This window comes from Carica papaya, chromosome 8, assembly GCF_054855325.1.
Source record: "Carica papaya isolate Zhongbai chromosome 8, ASM5485532v1, whole genome shotgun sequence".
Lineage (NCBI taxonomy): Eukaryota > Viridiplantae > Streptophyta > Magnoliopsida > Brassicales > Caricaceae > Carica > Carica papaya.
In genome coordinates this window covers 26742910-26759190 of record NC_142316.1, presented here as the reverse complement: position 1 = coordinate 26759190, position 16281 = coordinate 26742910, and the positions used below count along the sequence as shown (strand labels likewise).

The 16281-nt window shown below is 34.5% G+C and overlaps 2 protein-coding genes across 2 annotated transcripts; both read left to right on the top strand.

Moving 5' to 3' along the window:
* The first annotated feature begins 8013 nt into the window (after nucleotides 1-8013).
* On the top strand, nucleotides 8014-10698 carry LOC110817162 (Protein kinase family protein). Its single transcript, XM_022045589.2, has 3 exons — nucleotides 8014-9005; nucleotides 9230-9298; nucleotides 9385-10698. The coding sequence occupies exons 1-3, from the start codon at nucleotides 8201-8203 to the stop codon at nucleotides 10461-10463; spliced, it is 1953 nt and encodes a 650-aa protein (XP_021901281.2). The 5' UTR covers nucleotides 8014-8200; the 3' UTR covers nucleotides 10464-10698.
* A 2277-nt stretch (nucleotides 10699-12975) lies between these two features.
* LOC110817123 (mannose-1-phosphate guanylyltransferase 1) lies at nucleotides 12976-15823 on the top strand. Its single transcript, XM_022045531.2, has 5 exons — nucleotides 12976-13296; nucleotides 13869-14009; nucleotides 14426-14488; nucleotides 14669-14908; nucleotides 14996-15823. Exons 2-5 carry the CDS (start codon nucleotides 13899-13901, stop codon nucleotides 15665-15667), a joined length of 1086 nt encoding a protein of 361 aa, XP_021901223.2. The 5' UTR covers nucleotides 12976-13296; nucleotides 13869-13898; the 3' UTR covers nucleotides 15668-15823.
* The last annotated feature ends 458 nt before the right edge of the window (nucleotides 15824-16281 follow it).

The window sequence follows — 16281 nt, the reverse complement described above, 5'->3', positions numbered from 1 at the left end:
ACGCCAATATGATTTAATCTTATCCTACCTGCTACTCAAGCATTAAGGAGATCACCCATGTGATAAGGTCGATCATAAAACTTGGTGACATTATTACGCGCATAATCATGCAATTATATTCATTAACATTTAATAAGAAAATAACAATTTTTATTTCATAATGATCAATACACAAAAATATATATCCACTACGTATCAAATCCCACTCAAAAATTAAAGTCTACGTAAACCTAGACTCTTCACATGACCCTGAAAAACATCTCTAGGTATAAGCTTGGTAAAAGGATCAGCAACCATTTTACTAGTGGATATATACTTATAATAACTTCTCATTTTTTGATGGCACCTCGAACAAAGTGATAACACCTCTTAATATACTTGGTTTTCTTATGAAATGTCATATCCTGAGTATATTGGATAGCATCAATATTGTCACAATTCATTTTTACAGGTTCATCAACTTTAGGGGTGATGTTGAGATCTTGCAGAAAGCTTTTCAACCAAATTGTCTTTTGTACAGTAAAACAACTAACAACATATTTCGCTTCCGTTATAGATAAAGTAATGCAGTTTTATTTTTTACTACACCACGATATGAAACCTCTACTAAGGATAAAAACATATCTTGAAGTCGACTTAGACTCATCCTAGTCGCCACCCTAGTCAGCATCTGAATATCCTTTCAATCTTAAGTTCCCTCATTGATAATAGAGGACTAAGTCACTTGTACCACGAAGGTAACATAAGATTCTCTTAACTGCTTGCCAATGAGTAGGTCCAGGGCAGCTTTGATAACGACTTAACAAACCAACTACAAAACAAATGTCCGACCATGTACACAACATGACATACATCAAACTGCCTATTACACTAGCATAAAGAACGTTACTCATTTTTTTTCTTTTCATCTATCTTTGGGCGCTGGTCAAGACTTAAGGTTAGACTATTCTCAATAGAAGTGTCAACAGGTTTAGAGTAATGCATCCGAAATTGTTCTAAAACTTTTTTAATATTTGTTTTTTGGTACAGTCCTAAAAGCTTCATAGGACGATTCTCATTATTTCCACGCCAAGAACAAACCTGGCTTTATCCATGTCCTTCATCTTAAAAATAGAGGACAACAACTACATAGTGACATTAATCATCTCCATGTTGTTTTTAGCTAATAGTATGTTATCAACGTATAAGGAGAGAAACATAATCTTTTCCGTTGTTTTTTGACATACACACAATGGTGTTCATTACCATGGACAAGCCAAATGAAGTAATGACTTCATAGAATTTGAAATACCATTATCTGAAAGACTACTTGAGACTATATATGGATCTTTTAAGACAAAAAACTTTGTTTTCTTGACCTTTTGAGATAAACCCAATAGGTTGATCCATATATATTTCTTCATCAAGTGTATCATTGAGAAAAGCAGTTTTAATATTCATTTAAAATAACTCCAAGTCCAAATAGGCGACTAAGGCTAAAAGGAGACGAATAGAGGCAAATCTCACTATAGGAGAAAAAGCCTCTTCATAGCCTATACCTTTAATTTGGGTAAAATCTTTAGCCACTAGTCGGCTCTTAAACTTTTTAATTGATCCATTTATTCCATGTTTTATATTGAAAAACTACTTATTTCAAATCGATTTATGTCGAGGCGGGGGATCAACTAGTTCCCAAATCTTATTTCTCGTCATTAAGTCTATTTGATCCCTCATGGCATCAATCGACTCTTTACTATTTGGTAAATTTATAGTCTCCTTAAAGGAGGTGGGTTCCTTAAGTTCTAAAGGAGTGCAAAGGAAAAATTTTTATTCTATTTAAAAATATCATCGGAAAATTTTTTCACGTTCACTCATTCGAATCCTAGAATATTCATCACTTGCCTGACTAAACGATAAATCTCTCCCATTGTTCCTTAGAGTGGGATTTGAAACTCGAAGACTAACCTCATGTTTCAAACTCGGATCTTGAGGACTAACCCTATTTTCTAGTGAATTATCATTTGTAGGCAAGTTTTCACCATCTAAAATAGTAGAATCACTCCCACTATCTCTTTTATTTGGTGGAATATCATTATCTTTGGTGACTTGGTAGGTTTTCAATACCTTTTTCTCATCAATAGATAGTTGCATGTCCTCCTATAACTCATACAGTTTGAGATTCCTTTTTATTTCACTAATGCTTAAGAACTCATCCTCAAGAAAATTAACATTGTGGGAGTCAATTTCGGTCATGCCACCATTTGGGTATTCTCTAAACATTACATATTCTTTTGAATGTTCAGGATATCTGATAAACACCATCTTACTTGCTATTAGACCTAGTTTTCTGTGTTTGTGGGTTGGGTTATACACATAGGCTGACAACTCCCAATGACGTAAATGATCCAAAATGGACTTCTTGTCATTCCATAACTCATATTGAGTGATAAATATACTTTTACTTGATATACGGTTAAAGATATAGGTTGTTGTAAGCAACGCATCTCCCCAAAAATTATTAGAGAGGTTGGCATGTGTCATTATCGATCTAACAATGTCTAGTAATGTATGATTCATTCGCTCTATAATACCATCTTGTTGCGGAGTATGAGAAATTGTAAGTTGCTTACGTATACCTTTTTTCTCACAATATTCTTTGAACATATCAGAAAGGTATTCACGATCATGATCGGTTCGAAGAGTCTTTACTTTTCGATCAATTTGATTTTTTATTTCTGCTAAAAAATATTTGAACATATCTAACACTTCATAGCGATAAAAAATTAGATACACATATCCACAACGTGAATAGTCATCTATAAAAGTGAGAAAATATATGGTACTATGATATGCTTTGATATTTAAAGGCTTGCAAATATCAGAATATATTAATTCTAAGGGACTTGACGCCTTTGAAGCCTTACCAAATGACTTTTTACTTGTTTTATCGGCTAAGTATGACTCACATTTAGGCAACTTAACCTTAGTAAATCAATTTAAAAGACATTCTTTAGCCAATATACTCAACCGGTCTTGGCTAATATGGCCAAATCTAGTATATCATTTAATAGATTTAAAATCACAATCAAAGTGAGAAACATAAGCAAGCATAAAACTATTATATATATTATCATCTAAGTCAAGAATAAAAAAATTATTTCTTAAAGACCCATGACCAAATACATCGCCATCATATAAAATGTCTAAAGTACCAATCTTAAAATTAAAAGAAAAACTCAATCTAAAAAAAAAATAACTAAAAGTAAACAATATCGCACCCTGGGTGCATAAAGAGTATCATGAAGGAGTAAAGTATTTCCTCTACGTAGCTTGAGCTGGTATGTTCCGATTCCAAGGACAGCTTCTTCACTGCCATATCCAATACAACAGTTTGCGAACCTACCAAGACAAGATGGTAGTCCACGAATCCAGCTCGATCTTGAACTATATGTTTGCTTACTCCTGTATCTGCAATCCCATTAAGAAAAGAATTAGCAACTACTGCATGAGAACAAATAAATAAATCAAGAGACAAAATAAAGAAAGGTATATTCTTCGAATCGAAAAAATCATGAACGAAGTGACCTTTGTTGTTGCAATTGTAGCACTTCATACGCACTACATTTTTCTCTCTATGGCCCTTAGGCTTATGTTGTTTGGCTGCACCACCTTTAGGTCCATTAGTTTAAAAGAGGCATCGACCTTTCTTAAATTGTTTAGCATAATTAGGCTTGTTTCCCTTGGGTAAGACCCCATGGACAACAAATGCCACATTGGAAGGATTAAACACCTTTTGATGCTTAATCTCTATCTCAATGTGCCTTGCAATTTTAGAGAAAGTATTAGTGTGTTCACTATGAATCACCAGGAGTTTAAAATTTTTTCAACATTCAAATTCATCTGAAAGTGAACGAATCACATTTAGAACATGCTCCTGATATCTTATGTCAAACCCTCCAACTTTAAGGTCACGAACTATAACACTCATGACATGTAAGTGTTTAGTTATACTGTACTTTGAATCCATTTCATACTTTATCTACTTTAAATTTAAGGTATAGAGCCTTATAGCGGATGTGTGGCCAAAAGTGACCTTAAACTTGTTCCATATATCCTTAGCTATGAAACAACTCTCAAACTCTCCAATGAGATCGTTATGTATGCAATACAACATAGTATAACACGCAGAACGATCCTTCTTGGAACATTCCTAGTATACAACCAGATCCTTATTGTACCAGTTACTACTGATATTTTTTGGCTCAAGTACAGTAGTGGTTAAAGTTTACAAAACATCGCACTCATTAAGAAAATATTAAATCTTGTTATGTCATATATCATAATTTATCTCATCTAACTTATCGTTGATGGACGAATCAGTAATCATGTTTTAGTTACTATTTCTACAAGCATATAAAAAAAATGAACATTAAGCATGATTTTTTATAATTAAATTATCAAAATTTCATTTTAATTATCATAATAAACTAAAAATTAAATAGAATATATTCATGTAACCTTTTAATTTTGATAAACTAATTAGCATAAAAAAATATTACAAAATATACGAAGTTATCTCAACTTAACAAAAAATATATAACTAACTAATGTACATAAATTAATTAATATATATTAAAATAATGATAATTAAACAACATAACAAAATACTAATATATCGTCCAAATAAATAAAATAGTATGTACACATTGAATGCTACTAAGATACACATACTCCGACTAATGTATATGCTCAAATACATAAAACTTCACGGCGTGGTTCATTCGGTTAAAGTACCTTTTTAGCAAGCGAGGAGGTCGTCAGTTCAACTCTCAATCTCAAAATTCGTTTTTTTTTTCTTTTTCTTTCTAAAGAGAAAAAAACAAAATTGATGGGAGAAAAAAGAAGAAAAAATAATAATAAAATAGAGGGGGTCTTGTTTTTCTCTGCAAAGAGTTGGCATATATATATATATATATGTGTGTGTGTGTATATATATCTTTAATCTCCTTCTTTCTCCCCCTCTATTTTTTCTTCTCTTTCAGGCACACACAGTGCACTTGTTTTTTTTTTCTTCTGGCACACACAGTGCATCATCCTCCTATTTTCTTTTTGGTTTTCTATATATATATATATATATACACACACATACATATATATATATATATATATATCTTCAAAATTTTTCTCTCTCCCAGTTTTTTCCTTCTATGCATACACTGCACATAGACACATTGTTTTTTTTTTTCGATTTCCCCCTTTTTTTTATTCATTCTGCCACTAACAGCAAGACAAATTATTTGGAGTTTTTCTGGGTTTCACTAATTATGCTTAATTAAGTGTTGGACACAGAAGAAAAAAAAAATTAGGGTTACTAATTCTTAATAAAAAAAATATATACATGTGAAAAAAAAACATGTCATTTGTATTCATCATCATAAAAAAAATTCAATCAACCTAATTCAAATTGTAGTATGATTAAGCAATTAAATTCTGATACTACGATTAAAAAATATTAGAACTAATTTTGATACAGAACTAATAGAAAAAAAATGTTTGTTTTTCTACCCACATAGAACAATTTTTAATTGTTGACGTTTTATATTTTCTCTCAAATACTACTAGAGTTTTGGGTACTTTTCACACCATAAAATTCAAGTTTATTTATAATTTTTACTTAACGTGAGAGAAAAAATAGTAATATATATTTTTTAGTTTGGTATCTGTTTCTTTAATTAAACAGAAATAATTTGTTTCTCCCATATATACTCACCAACGATCGTATATTTTTATAATAAGAGTTTTTTTTTTATACACTCACGAAAAATCGTATCTTTTTACAATTAGTGTTGTGTAGGTTTCTAATTTTATACAACATATGCGTATAATAATTGAGAATTCACATGGGTATCCATTAAATAACCAAAAAAATCTTGGGTCAAGTAAGTAAATTTTCATGAGCTTAAAAGAAAGGTGCTCTTGAAGAGCCTAGTAACATAATTAGTTACAAAACTAGAAAAAAAAATGTTTAGGAAACTAAAAAATAATAATGAGATCTTAATAAAGTATATCACTACAGGAATATATTCAAATTGTAAAAATATAATTGTCTATAATATTTTTCATGTAATATATTGCACAATATTATAGAAAAAAAATGATAAAGATATTGAACTTAAATCCGTCAAGAAATATTGAAATAGAAATGATTGGTCGAAATAGAAAGATATGATACAAACAGAAGTGAACTCATTAAATAATCGAAATTTTTGGACCTGTAGTTTAAATACTAAATGACATAAAAGAGTATTTGTAAGAAAGTAAAACTAGAATAATGAAATTGTCTGATACAAAATTAGATGATTTAAGTGCAACTGATACTCTTAAATAGTTTTTTTCAAAACAAATATTCATCAATCGACATATATAGAAAATATTTTAAAAAGATTTTATACGGATAAAATACATAATCTATTAAGCACTCCCACTCCCATGGTTGTTTGATTACTCGTTGTGCAAAAAGATCATTTTTATTCTCTTAAGACTAACGAATAATTATTTGGTTTAAAGTACCTTATTTTTAGTACAATACATTCACTAATGCATCTTGTTAATAATACTCGATTTGATAAAATATTTTTTTTATAAATTTATTAGTAAGATATAATTCTTTCCACGTTAGAGAAAACATTGGAATGAGATTAAAATTAAACGTGTATTCATATACATTTGATGAATAATATACATAGATTATTTTATTAAAAATGATCAAGATGATAATTAATTGTTAATTGCACATACAAAGTATTAAAGTTTTTAGTGCGTTTAAGAACTTAAAAAAATTTATTAGAATAAGAGAATAAAAAAGTTTTATCATAAGAGTTGCTTCATTATATATATATATATATATATATATTAGACAATGTTGTTCTATCACATACTTTTGATTGAAGGGTTAGATATGATATTTTTTAATGTTTCAAATCCAAAAAATTTTAAAATTTATTGTGATTAAGAGGTACAAATTCTGAACAAGTTGTTAATATTGTCATTATGATGATACACATAACACAATTTTTTTTTTTTTTTTTAATGGCATACAAATGCATAGGTACATACATACATACATACATACATACATACGCCTAGTTTCTCCAAAAGTGCAAACCAAATCATGTGCCGTGGGATTTCAGAAGTCTTGACCAATGCGAGGGGCCAAGTTTATTGTATGAATTCATGCATTGGAGGCATCAACCCGCCAATGAGAGAGGAATAGTTGCACGTTGAAGTGGTTAAATTTCTTGGGACTTACGATTCAGATGGTTGTTAAGAGGGAGAAGCCAGGTTTTTGGGATTATAATTAAAACAAAATTACACGATTTTTAATCTTAATTTACTTGTTAATCGAAGTTGGGAAACATGCAAAGGATATGTTAGAAATATTCCAAAGTCTTTTTGTTATTTTATTTTATTATTTATCAATTCATTGAATCCGTTAGAAGAATACAAAAATTAAATTAAATTTTTAACTCATTATTAATTTGTGATAAGAGTTATTAAGGCTTGCATTCTTAGGGGGATAGATATGTTGTGTTGGGGGGGAAGGCACGTGAATGTTTAATATATGTTGTGAATGAAATCTGAATCTCCAAAAACAAATCTTACTTGGAAAACAGGAAGCCAGTTTAGTTTGTGGATTCCAAAACAAGCTGTGTGCATGCAATGTACGAAACTGAGTTTGGTCCTCCACACATTGCAATTATTATGTCACCTCACTTGCAAAAAAAAAAAAAACAAATTTAACCCAATTCCAATTTACCAAATTACCAATATATACAAAAACAAACTAATTTATTTTTATGTTTGCGGAGCATGAAATAGAACAAATTATTTTATTATATTATTGAAATAAAACTTTTCCAAATTTAACAAATAAATGAGATACACACGCACGCATATATATATATATATATATATATGTGTGTGTGTGTGTGTGTGTAAACTTTACAACCTCTGTAATAATAAGAAAATAGTACGTGTATTTGAAAATGTAGTTGTACAAATAAACTAATAAGAAACACAATCTCAGTTTGGCGCATACAAGAAGTTTTTTTTCTTCACAACCTCTCTCTATTTTTCTCTTCATATTTTCAACGTATATAACAAACAAAATCACTGGAACCTCACCCACTCCATACCCATAACCCAACATTGTCATTCATCAATGGAGATTAAGAAGAAGAAAAATAATGTCTTCCCAGTATATCCAGCCCTTCTTTTACTGACAATACTCTCATGCGCAGAGCTCGCAATTTCCATGCAACGTTGCGGCAACTGCGGCAGCTTTCCGGTCCCGTACCCACTAAGCACGGAGCCCAGTTGCGGCGACCAGTCCTACAAGATCCGGTGCACCGCAGGCACACCCTTGTTCGAAGCTCTCAACTCGTCGTCCTACAGGATCACGTCTATCAATCCGTTGACTCAGCGGATCATCATCCAACCACCTGGGTTCGCCGGGAACACTTGCATTTCTAGTGATATTATCAGAAAAGGTTTCCAGCTTAATGAGAGTCTTCCCTTTGACATCGCCACTAGCAACACCATCATGTTGCTCAACTGTACGGGTAATACGACGTCGAAGTTGCAGGGACAGGTGGATTGTTCGCCGAGTAACGTGTGTCACAGCTACATCGAGGATAATGCACCGGCGTGCATCAATGCTCCGGTGTGTTGTACGTTGAAGACCAGCGGGTCCCAGAGTGTGATCAAGGTTGAGAGCGGAGGGTGCTTGGCGTATCAGAGCTTTGCGAATCTGAACCCTAAAGTTGGTGCAGCGGCAGGGAAGAAATGGCCTGAGCCTGCGCTGGAATTACAGTGGTCTTTGCCACCTGAACCGGTTTGCAAGATTCCGATGGATTGCAGTGCGTTGTTGAATTCAAAGTGTTTGTCTGATCCTGCAAATGTTTGGCAAAAGAGGTGCTACTGTAATCCTGGGTTCAAGTGGGATCCCATTAATGGACTCTGTCAAAGTAAGTAGTTCCTTGCTATTCCTATATCATTTTTTCTGTAATTAATTTCAGCACACAAGATTGGATGAATCTGTGGTTGATTCACGTGTTAAAGTTTAATGGCGTTGCCTGTAAGAGAAGACTGTCTTATTCTGTATCAATTTAAGCTTTTAAGGAAAGTTATTGAAATCTATGTGACATTTTTTAGTTTATCAAAAAACCATAATGGGGTTTTGTTTGTTCAGGCGGGAAGTGTCAACACGGGAAACATTGCAAGAAGAAGAAGAAGAAGAAGAAGACAGCAGTTTTTGCAGGTATGTTCTAGATCAATAGTAAACTATGTGTGTATATGTATCTATGAAGTACTTATTTGATATTTCTTTGTGACTGGCTTGAGAAGGTGCTGGCCTTGCTGGGGGTGGAATTTTGCTAGCCGCCATGGTAGGAATCCTAGTGCAAAAGCATAAACAGAGGGAGAAGAAAGAAACCCAGAGGAATTTAGTGAAGAAGAGGGAAGAAATTTTGAATGCCAAAAACAATGGGAAATCAGCCAGGGTATTTACAGGGAGAGAGATAACAAGGGCAACTAACAACTTTTCCAAAGACAATCTCATAGGCTCTGGTGGGTTTGGGGAGGTGTTCAAAGGCGTTTTTGAGGATGGAACCATAACAGCAATCAAGCGTGCCAAGCTGGGAAACACCAAGGGCACTGATCAAATCCTCAATGAGGTTCGGATTCTTTGTCAGGTTAACCACAGGAGCCTTGTAAGACTCCTTGGCTGTTGTGTTGAGCTTGAGCAGCCTCTAATGATTTATGAGTTCATTCCTAGCGGAACCTTATTTGAGCACCTGCATTGCCAATTCTCCGGCAAACGAGCTCCTCTCAGCTGGCAGTGCCGCCTACGCATTTCCCACCAGACTGCAGAGGGTCTTGCTTATCTCCACTCTGCAGCTGTGCCGCCCATTTACCATCGTGACGTGAAATCAAGCAACATTCTGCTTGATGAGAAATTGAATGCTAAAGTTTCTGATTTTGGGCTGTCTAGGCTGGTTGAGATAACCGAAACAAACAATGACAGTCACATCTTCACTTGCGCACAAGGAACTCTTGGATACCTTGACCCTGAATATTACCGCAACTTTCAGCTCACGGATAAGAGTGACGTTTATAGCTTCGGAGTTGTTTTGCTGGAGCTACTCACATCAGAGAAGGCTATTGATTTTAATAGAGAAGAAGAACACGTAAACTTGGTGGTGTATATCAAAAAGGTAATGGACGAGGAGAGGCTGATGGAGGTTGTTGATCCAGTGCTCAAGAAGGGAGCTACAAAGTTAGAACTGGAAACAATGAAGTCATTAGGATTGCTGGCAGCATCATGCTTGGATGAACGCAGGCAGAATCGGCCTTCGATGAAAGAAGTTGCTGATGAAATAGAATATATTATTAGCATTGTCAGAGGAGAGGTTTCTGAAGCCTAGTTCTGAGGAAAAACGTAGAAAGGAATAACCTAGGTGTACGTATCATCAGTACATGAACTCCTAATCAATTTTCCAATTATGCTCCAAAGTTTCTAATGATTTGGACCATTTCTTTCCATCAAAATGGACCAATTTGAGGTCCCTAGAGGTTCTCTGTTAAAACCCAACTATGCTAACAGAACCAGAGTTCCTGTATTCCCAGACTTTATGTTCACATACACTCAATTTGAGTATCATTAACTTAAAAGCAAAATAAAGCACCCGGTCAAGAAGACTTGAATTTCAAGGTTATTTCATAGTTTCTTTTCCAAATTCTAGCATAGGATTGGAGACAATAAAGCATCATCCTCAGAGCCAAGATGCCAAAAATAAGTGGATAGCTTCACATAGCTATTGAATTTACCATGTGGCAATGTTAGTGAAATCAGCCGTGCAATGACTTATTCAGGACAAGAACAAAAAAGAAACACCAATTCTAATATATATCAAAATGACGGTTGAAGTAAATGGTATTGATTGTATCCTGCATCTCTAACAAATGATATACAGAGTTTCCTCCTATAGAAACAAACTAATTTTTGTTTGATATGGAGCTGATCATTCAACTTTGAGGATGAGACTGTCATAACCATATCCATTAAGAGCTTGTCAATTTCTCTCTCAAGCATCTTTCTTGTCATAAAAAATCACAAAAGCAAAACCTCTACTCGCACCAGTCTTACGATCAGCAGCAGCAAACCACACGAGCCACTGGCTCGAATCAGCTGAAGAAATTGTGCAAATCAGGCTCATGAGTGTCCTCCGAGAGATTGCTGATGCTAAGTGAGTTATCATCATTCCTGCGCTTCATATCTTACCCGCTGCCTTTGTTGGCTCTGGTTCTCATGCTTGGCGGAATATAACGGATATTTTCTGTGCTATAAGAAGCAGCAACATCATCAGCAGAAGCAGTCTCACTAATCGAGGCTTCAGTTTGTTGCACAAGGTCCTTGTAAGGAGACTTGGATGTCCAATGTTCATCATATCATAGAACAGCACCTTTTTCCCCTAGTTGTCCCACTGAGTCATCTCCATTCTTAGCTTCCTCTGCTTCTTGTCTTGTTTGTCATCTAAATATTAGAAGAATTGAAGTGCAAAGGAAGCAATTTAGACCAGAGTATAACACTGTAAACAGAAAATTAGACTTGATCTGGTACATTTATCTTTTCAATTTTCATTTTTATGATCAGTTTCATACCTGCAGTTTGGCCTATAAAAAAATTCTAAAATTACTTGTACAAGGTTTCTCCCTCTTCACTCCAGGAAAGATATTGAATCGATACTTTGAAGAACTTAACAATCATATCTAAGAAGAGTGAATAAAGACAATTCCAATCTTCTAGCAGCTCGCAATATTGCTTTTTCTAAAAGCCAAAACAACTAATAGCACGCTATCTGTTTGTGGGCTCATCACTCTAGGCTCCTCACTCTAGGCTCCTCACCAGAAATATCGAGTTCCAAATCTAAATTTCATGTTGGAGCAGCAACAATTTCGATTGGAACTTCACAGAACGAGAGAAGCAGATGATGAGTTCTTACCAAACAAATTAAAAAATCTTATATCAGTGGCATCGCAAATTCTAACTAGCTTTAAATTAATTTGTGGTTATCAAGATCGCAAATCCAAGTAGCTTTAAATTAGTAATCATACAAGTACAGAAAAACACAATCAAACACACTCATATGATAAATTTTCTTATGATTAACCAATCAATAGATAAAGAAACCAAATTGTCATTGCCTAAGTCAAAAGAAAATATATAAGAGGAGTCAAATAACAGAAAAGTACCAATGAACCCTAGGTTTCCCTATGACGATTTCCTCAGTAGAAACCATTTTAAGCCTCCTGCCAAAATCCTCGTTCACCGAGTCACTAGACTTAGCCCATGACCAACACTTGATAGCATGCATACTGATCCTGATACAAACTTTGCATATTCGAGTAATGGGGGTGCCTAGTTCATCCATTCTTGCTGGATCTAATTACCTTGGTAGGAGGGAGGAGGGGAAGCTGAGATCATCACCATTGTCGTCCTCAGCAAGCTCGGACCACCGTAGCTTGTTAGGGTTTTCAGTCCAATGGCAAGTCAGGTGTGGTTGTGGCCATTCTTGTTTTTTCTAGAAGGACTTTTGGGAGGTTTTGAGAAGGTATCTGCAGGAGAGATTTGTAAATCGTAGTATGCGTGTGATTGAAGAAAGCTGGTCGGTATTTATAGTTAAGTCGTCACGTGTTTTTCCCGTGACTTTTGCTGCTCTTCTTCCCCACCCCCCCAAAACAAGAAAATATTTTATAATTTTTTACATGCCGACAAAAAATAATAATTATTTATATTGTAAATTAATTAATTTTTTTTTTATTTGTTTAGTATTTTTTCATTTTCAAAATTTTCTTAAATTAATTAATTCATAAAAATTGATTATTTGCAATTAGAATTTATAATGAACTCGTTAACGAAAAATTGGAACGGAAGATAAGTCAATGACAAGTAAATCAAAAACCAGGAAACCCGAAATCAAACCAGCGGCATCTTATGGGGAAAGACCAGAAAATCGAACAAGGAAGGGGAGATTTCGGTGAGGTCTGAAAGCCTTGCTGGACGCTGACGCAGTCTCGTAATCTTCATCAGAAAAAAGCCAAGACTCTCTCCCTCGAGAAGGTTGATTCATCAGAGTCCGAAACCCGCAAAGATAACGGTCAACTGTGTTTATAAACGATATATATGAGGAGAATCTCATCGACACTGAACGCTACCAGTTGGACCGGCTCAAGATCGCTCAATAACTAATATTAACTGTGAGTTGTCTAGATCCACCTGCTTCGTGATTGAATTTTCGTAAATAATGTCATTTACTGATGGATCCTGTTTTCTCTTTGTTCGTTTATTGCAGTAAGTTTGAGTTGTGTTTTCGATCTTATCCGGCGCTTCTGACTTCTTAAAATAGGGATTTAAATTGCTTGCTTCTGGCTTTTTTCATTTAACCTTAGTTTCGATTTGAGAATTTTGTACTGATAATCTATTTGACGAAATTAGAAATTTTATGTACTTGATATTCGGTTTTGTAATTCGAATTCTTAATTGTTAGCCTCATTCGTTTTCTCATCTCTTCATGCTGGGTTTAATGAGTCATTTAGTCTCTAGTTTTCCTTCTCGTTTGAGAATTTTCTCAGCGCTTGTTTTTTTTTTTTAATGAAGACATTAATTTCTTTGGCGAGAAAAAAAAAATGTTGTTAGATCAATATGTGAAGATCAATAAAAATGTTCTTTCCAATTAAATTACTAGAGATCTGATGGAAGCTGGTTTCTGTTGGCTATCAGCAGTTCATACAATGGTAGTACTCTAATGCTCATGGTGTTTACCATACAGGGAAAAGCAAGCTTAAACTGAATTATCACCATGAAGGCACTTATTCTAGTTGGAGGCTTTGGGACACGATTAAGGCCATTGACCCTCAGCATGCCAAAGCCATTGGTTGATTTTGCTAACAAACCCATGATACTGCATCAGGTTCTTTTTTGTTACCTTCTTCTTCTGTGTGTGTTTTTGATTGAAGTTAAACCTCGTTATTTAATATTCTTGTTATCTTGGTACTGTTTATGTTAAATTTACTTTATATGAACAGAATTTTTCTTGAGCTGTTTTATTTTTATTTTTATTTTTTTGTTTTTACTTTTCAGTTGGTATTGGAGTGAGTTTCAGACAAATACTTGTTTTATATTTTGCATGATGCTTCTCCTGGATACTAATTTAACTTGACAGTTGAAGATCAGGGTAAAGCTTGGTTCTGTAGGAAGTGTGTTATTAACTCCCTGTTTCTCTGTTCTTTTTGGCTGTCAATGTTGTATATACCTAGATTCATTATAAACCAAGTAAAATGATCAGTTAAATTTAAGAAAATGTGTGTGTTATTTTTTGTTGGCCAGATTGAAGCCCTCAAAGCTGCAGGAGTATCTGAAGTGATTTTGGCCATCAATTACCAGCCAGAGGTATTTTCTGTGAATCCAAAAGTTGACAATGACGTTCCATTTGCTTCATATCATTTTACTTTCTAGTTCTGGATCATGTATTAATGCATGACCTAGTAAGTTAGTGGGGGAAAAAGTGAAACAGAATTGAATCAATGAGATATTACTCTTGAGGATTTTCACGTTACATTACTTCTTCAGGTTATGTTGAACTTCTTGAAAGAATTTGAGAAGAAGCTGGAAATAAAAATCACCTGCTCTCAGGAGACTGAACCACTTGGCACGGCAGGTCCTCTTGCTTTGGCTAGGGATAAGTTGATTGATGAATCTGGTGAACCCTTTTTTGTTCTCAACAGTGATGTTATTAGTGAATACCCACTAACTGAAATGATCAAGTTTCACAATTCTCATGGAGGGGAAGCCTCCATCATGGTGACCAAGGTAAATCCTATTAAGTACTGTAGCTTTTTTCCATAGGGCTTGGCAGTTTTTTATGCTAAACAAAGCTTTTACTTGTTTTGCTTTAAGGTGGATGAGCCATCAAAATATGGTGTAGTGGTCATAGAAGAAGCAACAGGGAAAGTTGAAAAATTTGTTGAGAAACCAAAAATTTTTGTAGGTAACAAAATTAATGCTGGAATCTACCTTTTAAACCCATCTGTTCTTGACCGGATCCAGTTGAGGCCTACTTCAATTGAGAAAGAGGTCTTCCCCAAGATTGCAGCAGAAAATAAGCTTTATGCTATGGTGCTCCCTGGGTTCTGGATGGACATAGGACAACCAAAGGATTACATAACTGGGTTGAGACTGTACCTAGATTCTTTGAGAAAGACATCGTCGTCAAAACTGGCCACTGGATCTCACATTGTTGGAAATGTTTTGGTGGATGAGAGTGCTGTTATTGAAGATGGATGTCTTATCGGGCCTGATGTGGCCATTGGTCCAGGATGCATAATCGAGTCAGGGGTTAGGCTGTCACGGTGCACAGTCATGCGGGGAGTCCGAATTAAGAAGCATGCTTGCATTTCCAGTAGCATCATCGGTTGGCATTCCACAGTAGGAAGGTGGGCAAGAGTTGAGAATATGACAATACTGGGAGAAGATGTGCATGTGGGTGATGAAGTCTACAGCAATGGGGGTGTTGTCCTCCCCCATAAGGAGATAAAATCGAGCATTTTGAAGCCAGAGATTGTAATGTGATACTGTTACAATACTCTTCCCTGATTATTTGTTCTTTATCTAGTGGATATTTGATGTGATAAATATGAAAGACAATTTGAAAAAAAAAAAAATTAGAAAGGAAATGAACATTTAGGAAGAGAAAGAGAGGTGATATGCCATCTGTTAACTTATTAATGCTTCGGCTTGTGTCTTCCTTTTTCTAGAGTTAGGCCTTCGTAATTGCTTTTCTCTACGTTAATTGTACACGCTGTATTGCTGATATTGCGTGCCTGTTCTCTTGGTTTTGCAGCCATTGATGAGCTAAACAAACTTAACTGAGACTCATTTTAAACTTTTGCAATGATAGAAATTCAGATAGAAGTTCCGTACATTGAATTGGGGCGTCCATTATTTTTTCAATCTTACAAACATGTTATTCTCATTCTCTCAGTAAAAAATTCTTTTAACATGTCTAAACAAGAGATTTTATCTATCCCAAGTTCTGTGCATTTCAATCGAGATAGTACAAGCAATAACTGAAACTAATAAATCATCACAGAGCAAAACAATAACTTCTGTTAATGGCGTTAATGACCATTGACATGTTGAATTCTTGATGGACAGAAGGCAGGGGTCCCACCAGAAACTCAAAA

Bases quoted from the DNA above. Each gene is read 5' to 3' on its own strand.
- LOC110817162 (XM_022045589.2), top strand. From the start codon at position 8,201: ATGGAGATTAAGAAGAAGAAAAATAATGTCTTCCCAGTATATCCAGCC. The intron at 9,006-9,229 runs GTAAGTAGTTCC...TTGTTTGTTCAG, and splicing joins CATTAATGGACTCTGTCAAA to GCGGGAAGTGTCAACACGGG. The intron at 9,299-9,384 runs GTATGTTCTAGA...TGGCTTGAGAAG, and splicing joins GAAGACAGCAGTTTTTGCAG to GTGCTGGCCTTGCTGGGGGT.
- LOC110817123 (XM_022045531.2), top strand. From the start codon at position 13,899: ATGAAGGCACTTATTCTAGTTGGAGGCTTTGGGACACGATTAAGGCCA. The intron at 14,010-14,425 runs GTTCTTTTTTGT...TTTGTTGGCCAG, and splicing joins AACCCATGATACTGCATCAG to ATTGAAGCCCTCAAAGCTGC. The intron at 14,909-14,995 runs GTAAATCCTATT...TTTTGCTTTAAG, and splicing joins CCTCCATCATGGTGACCAAG to GTGGATGAGCCATCAAAATA.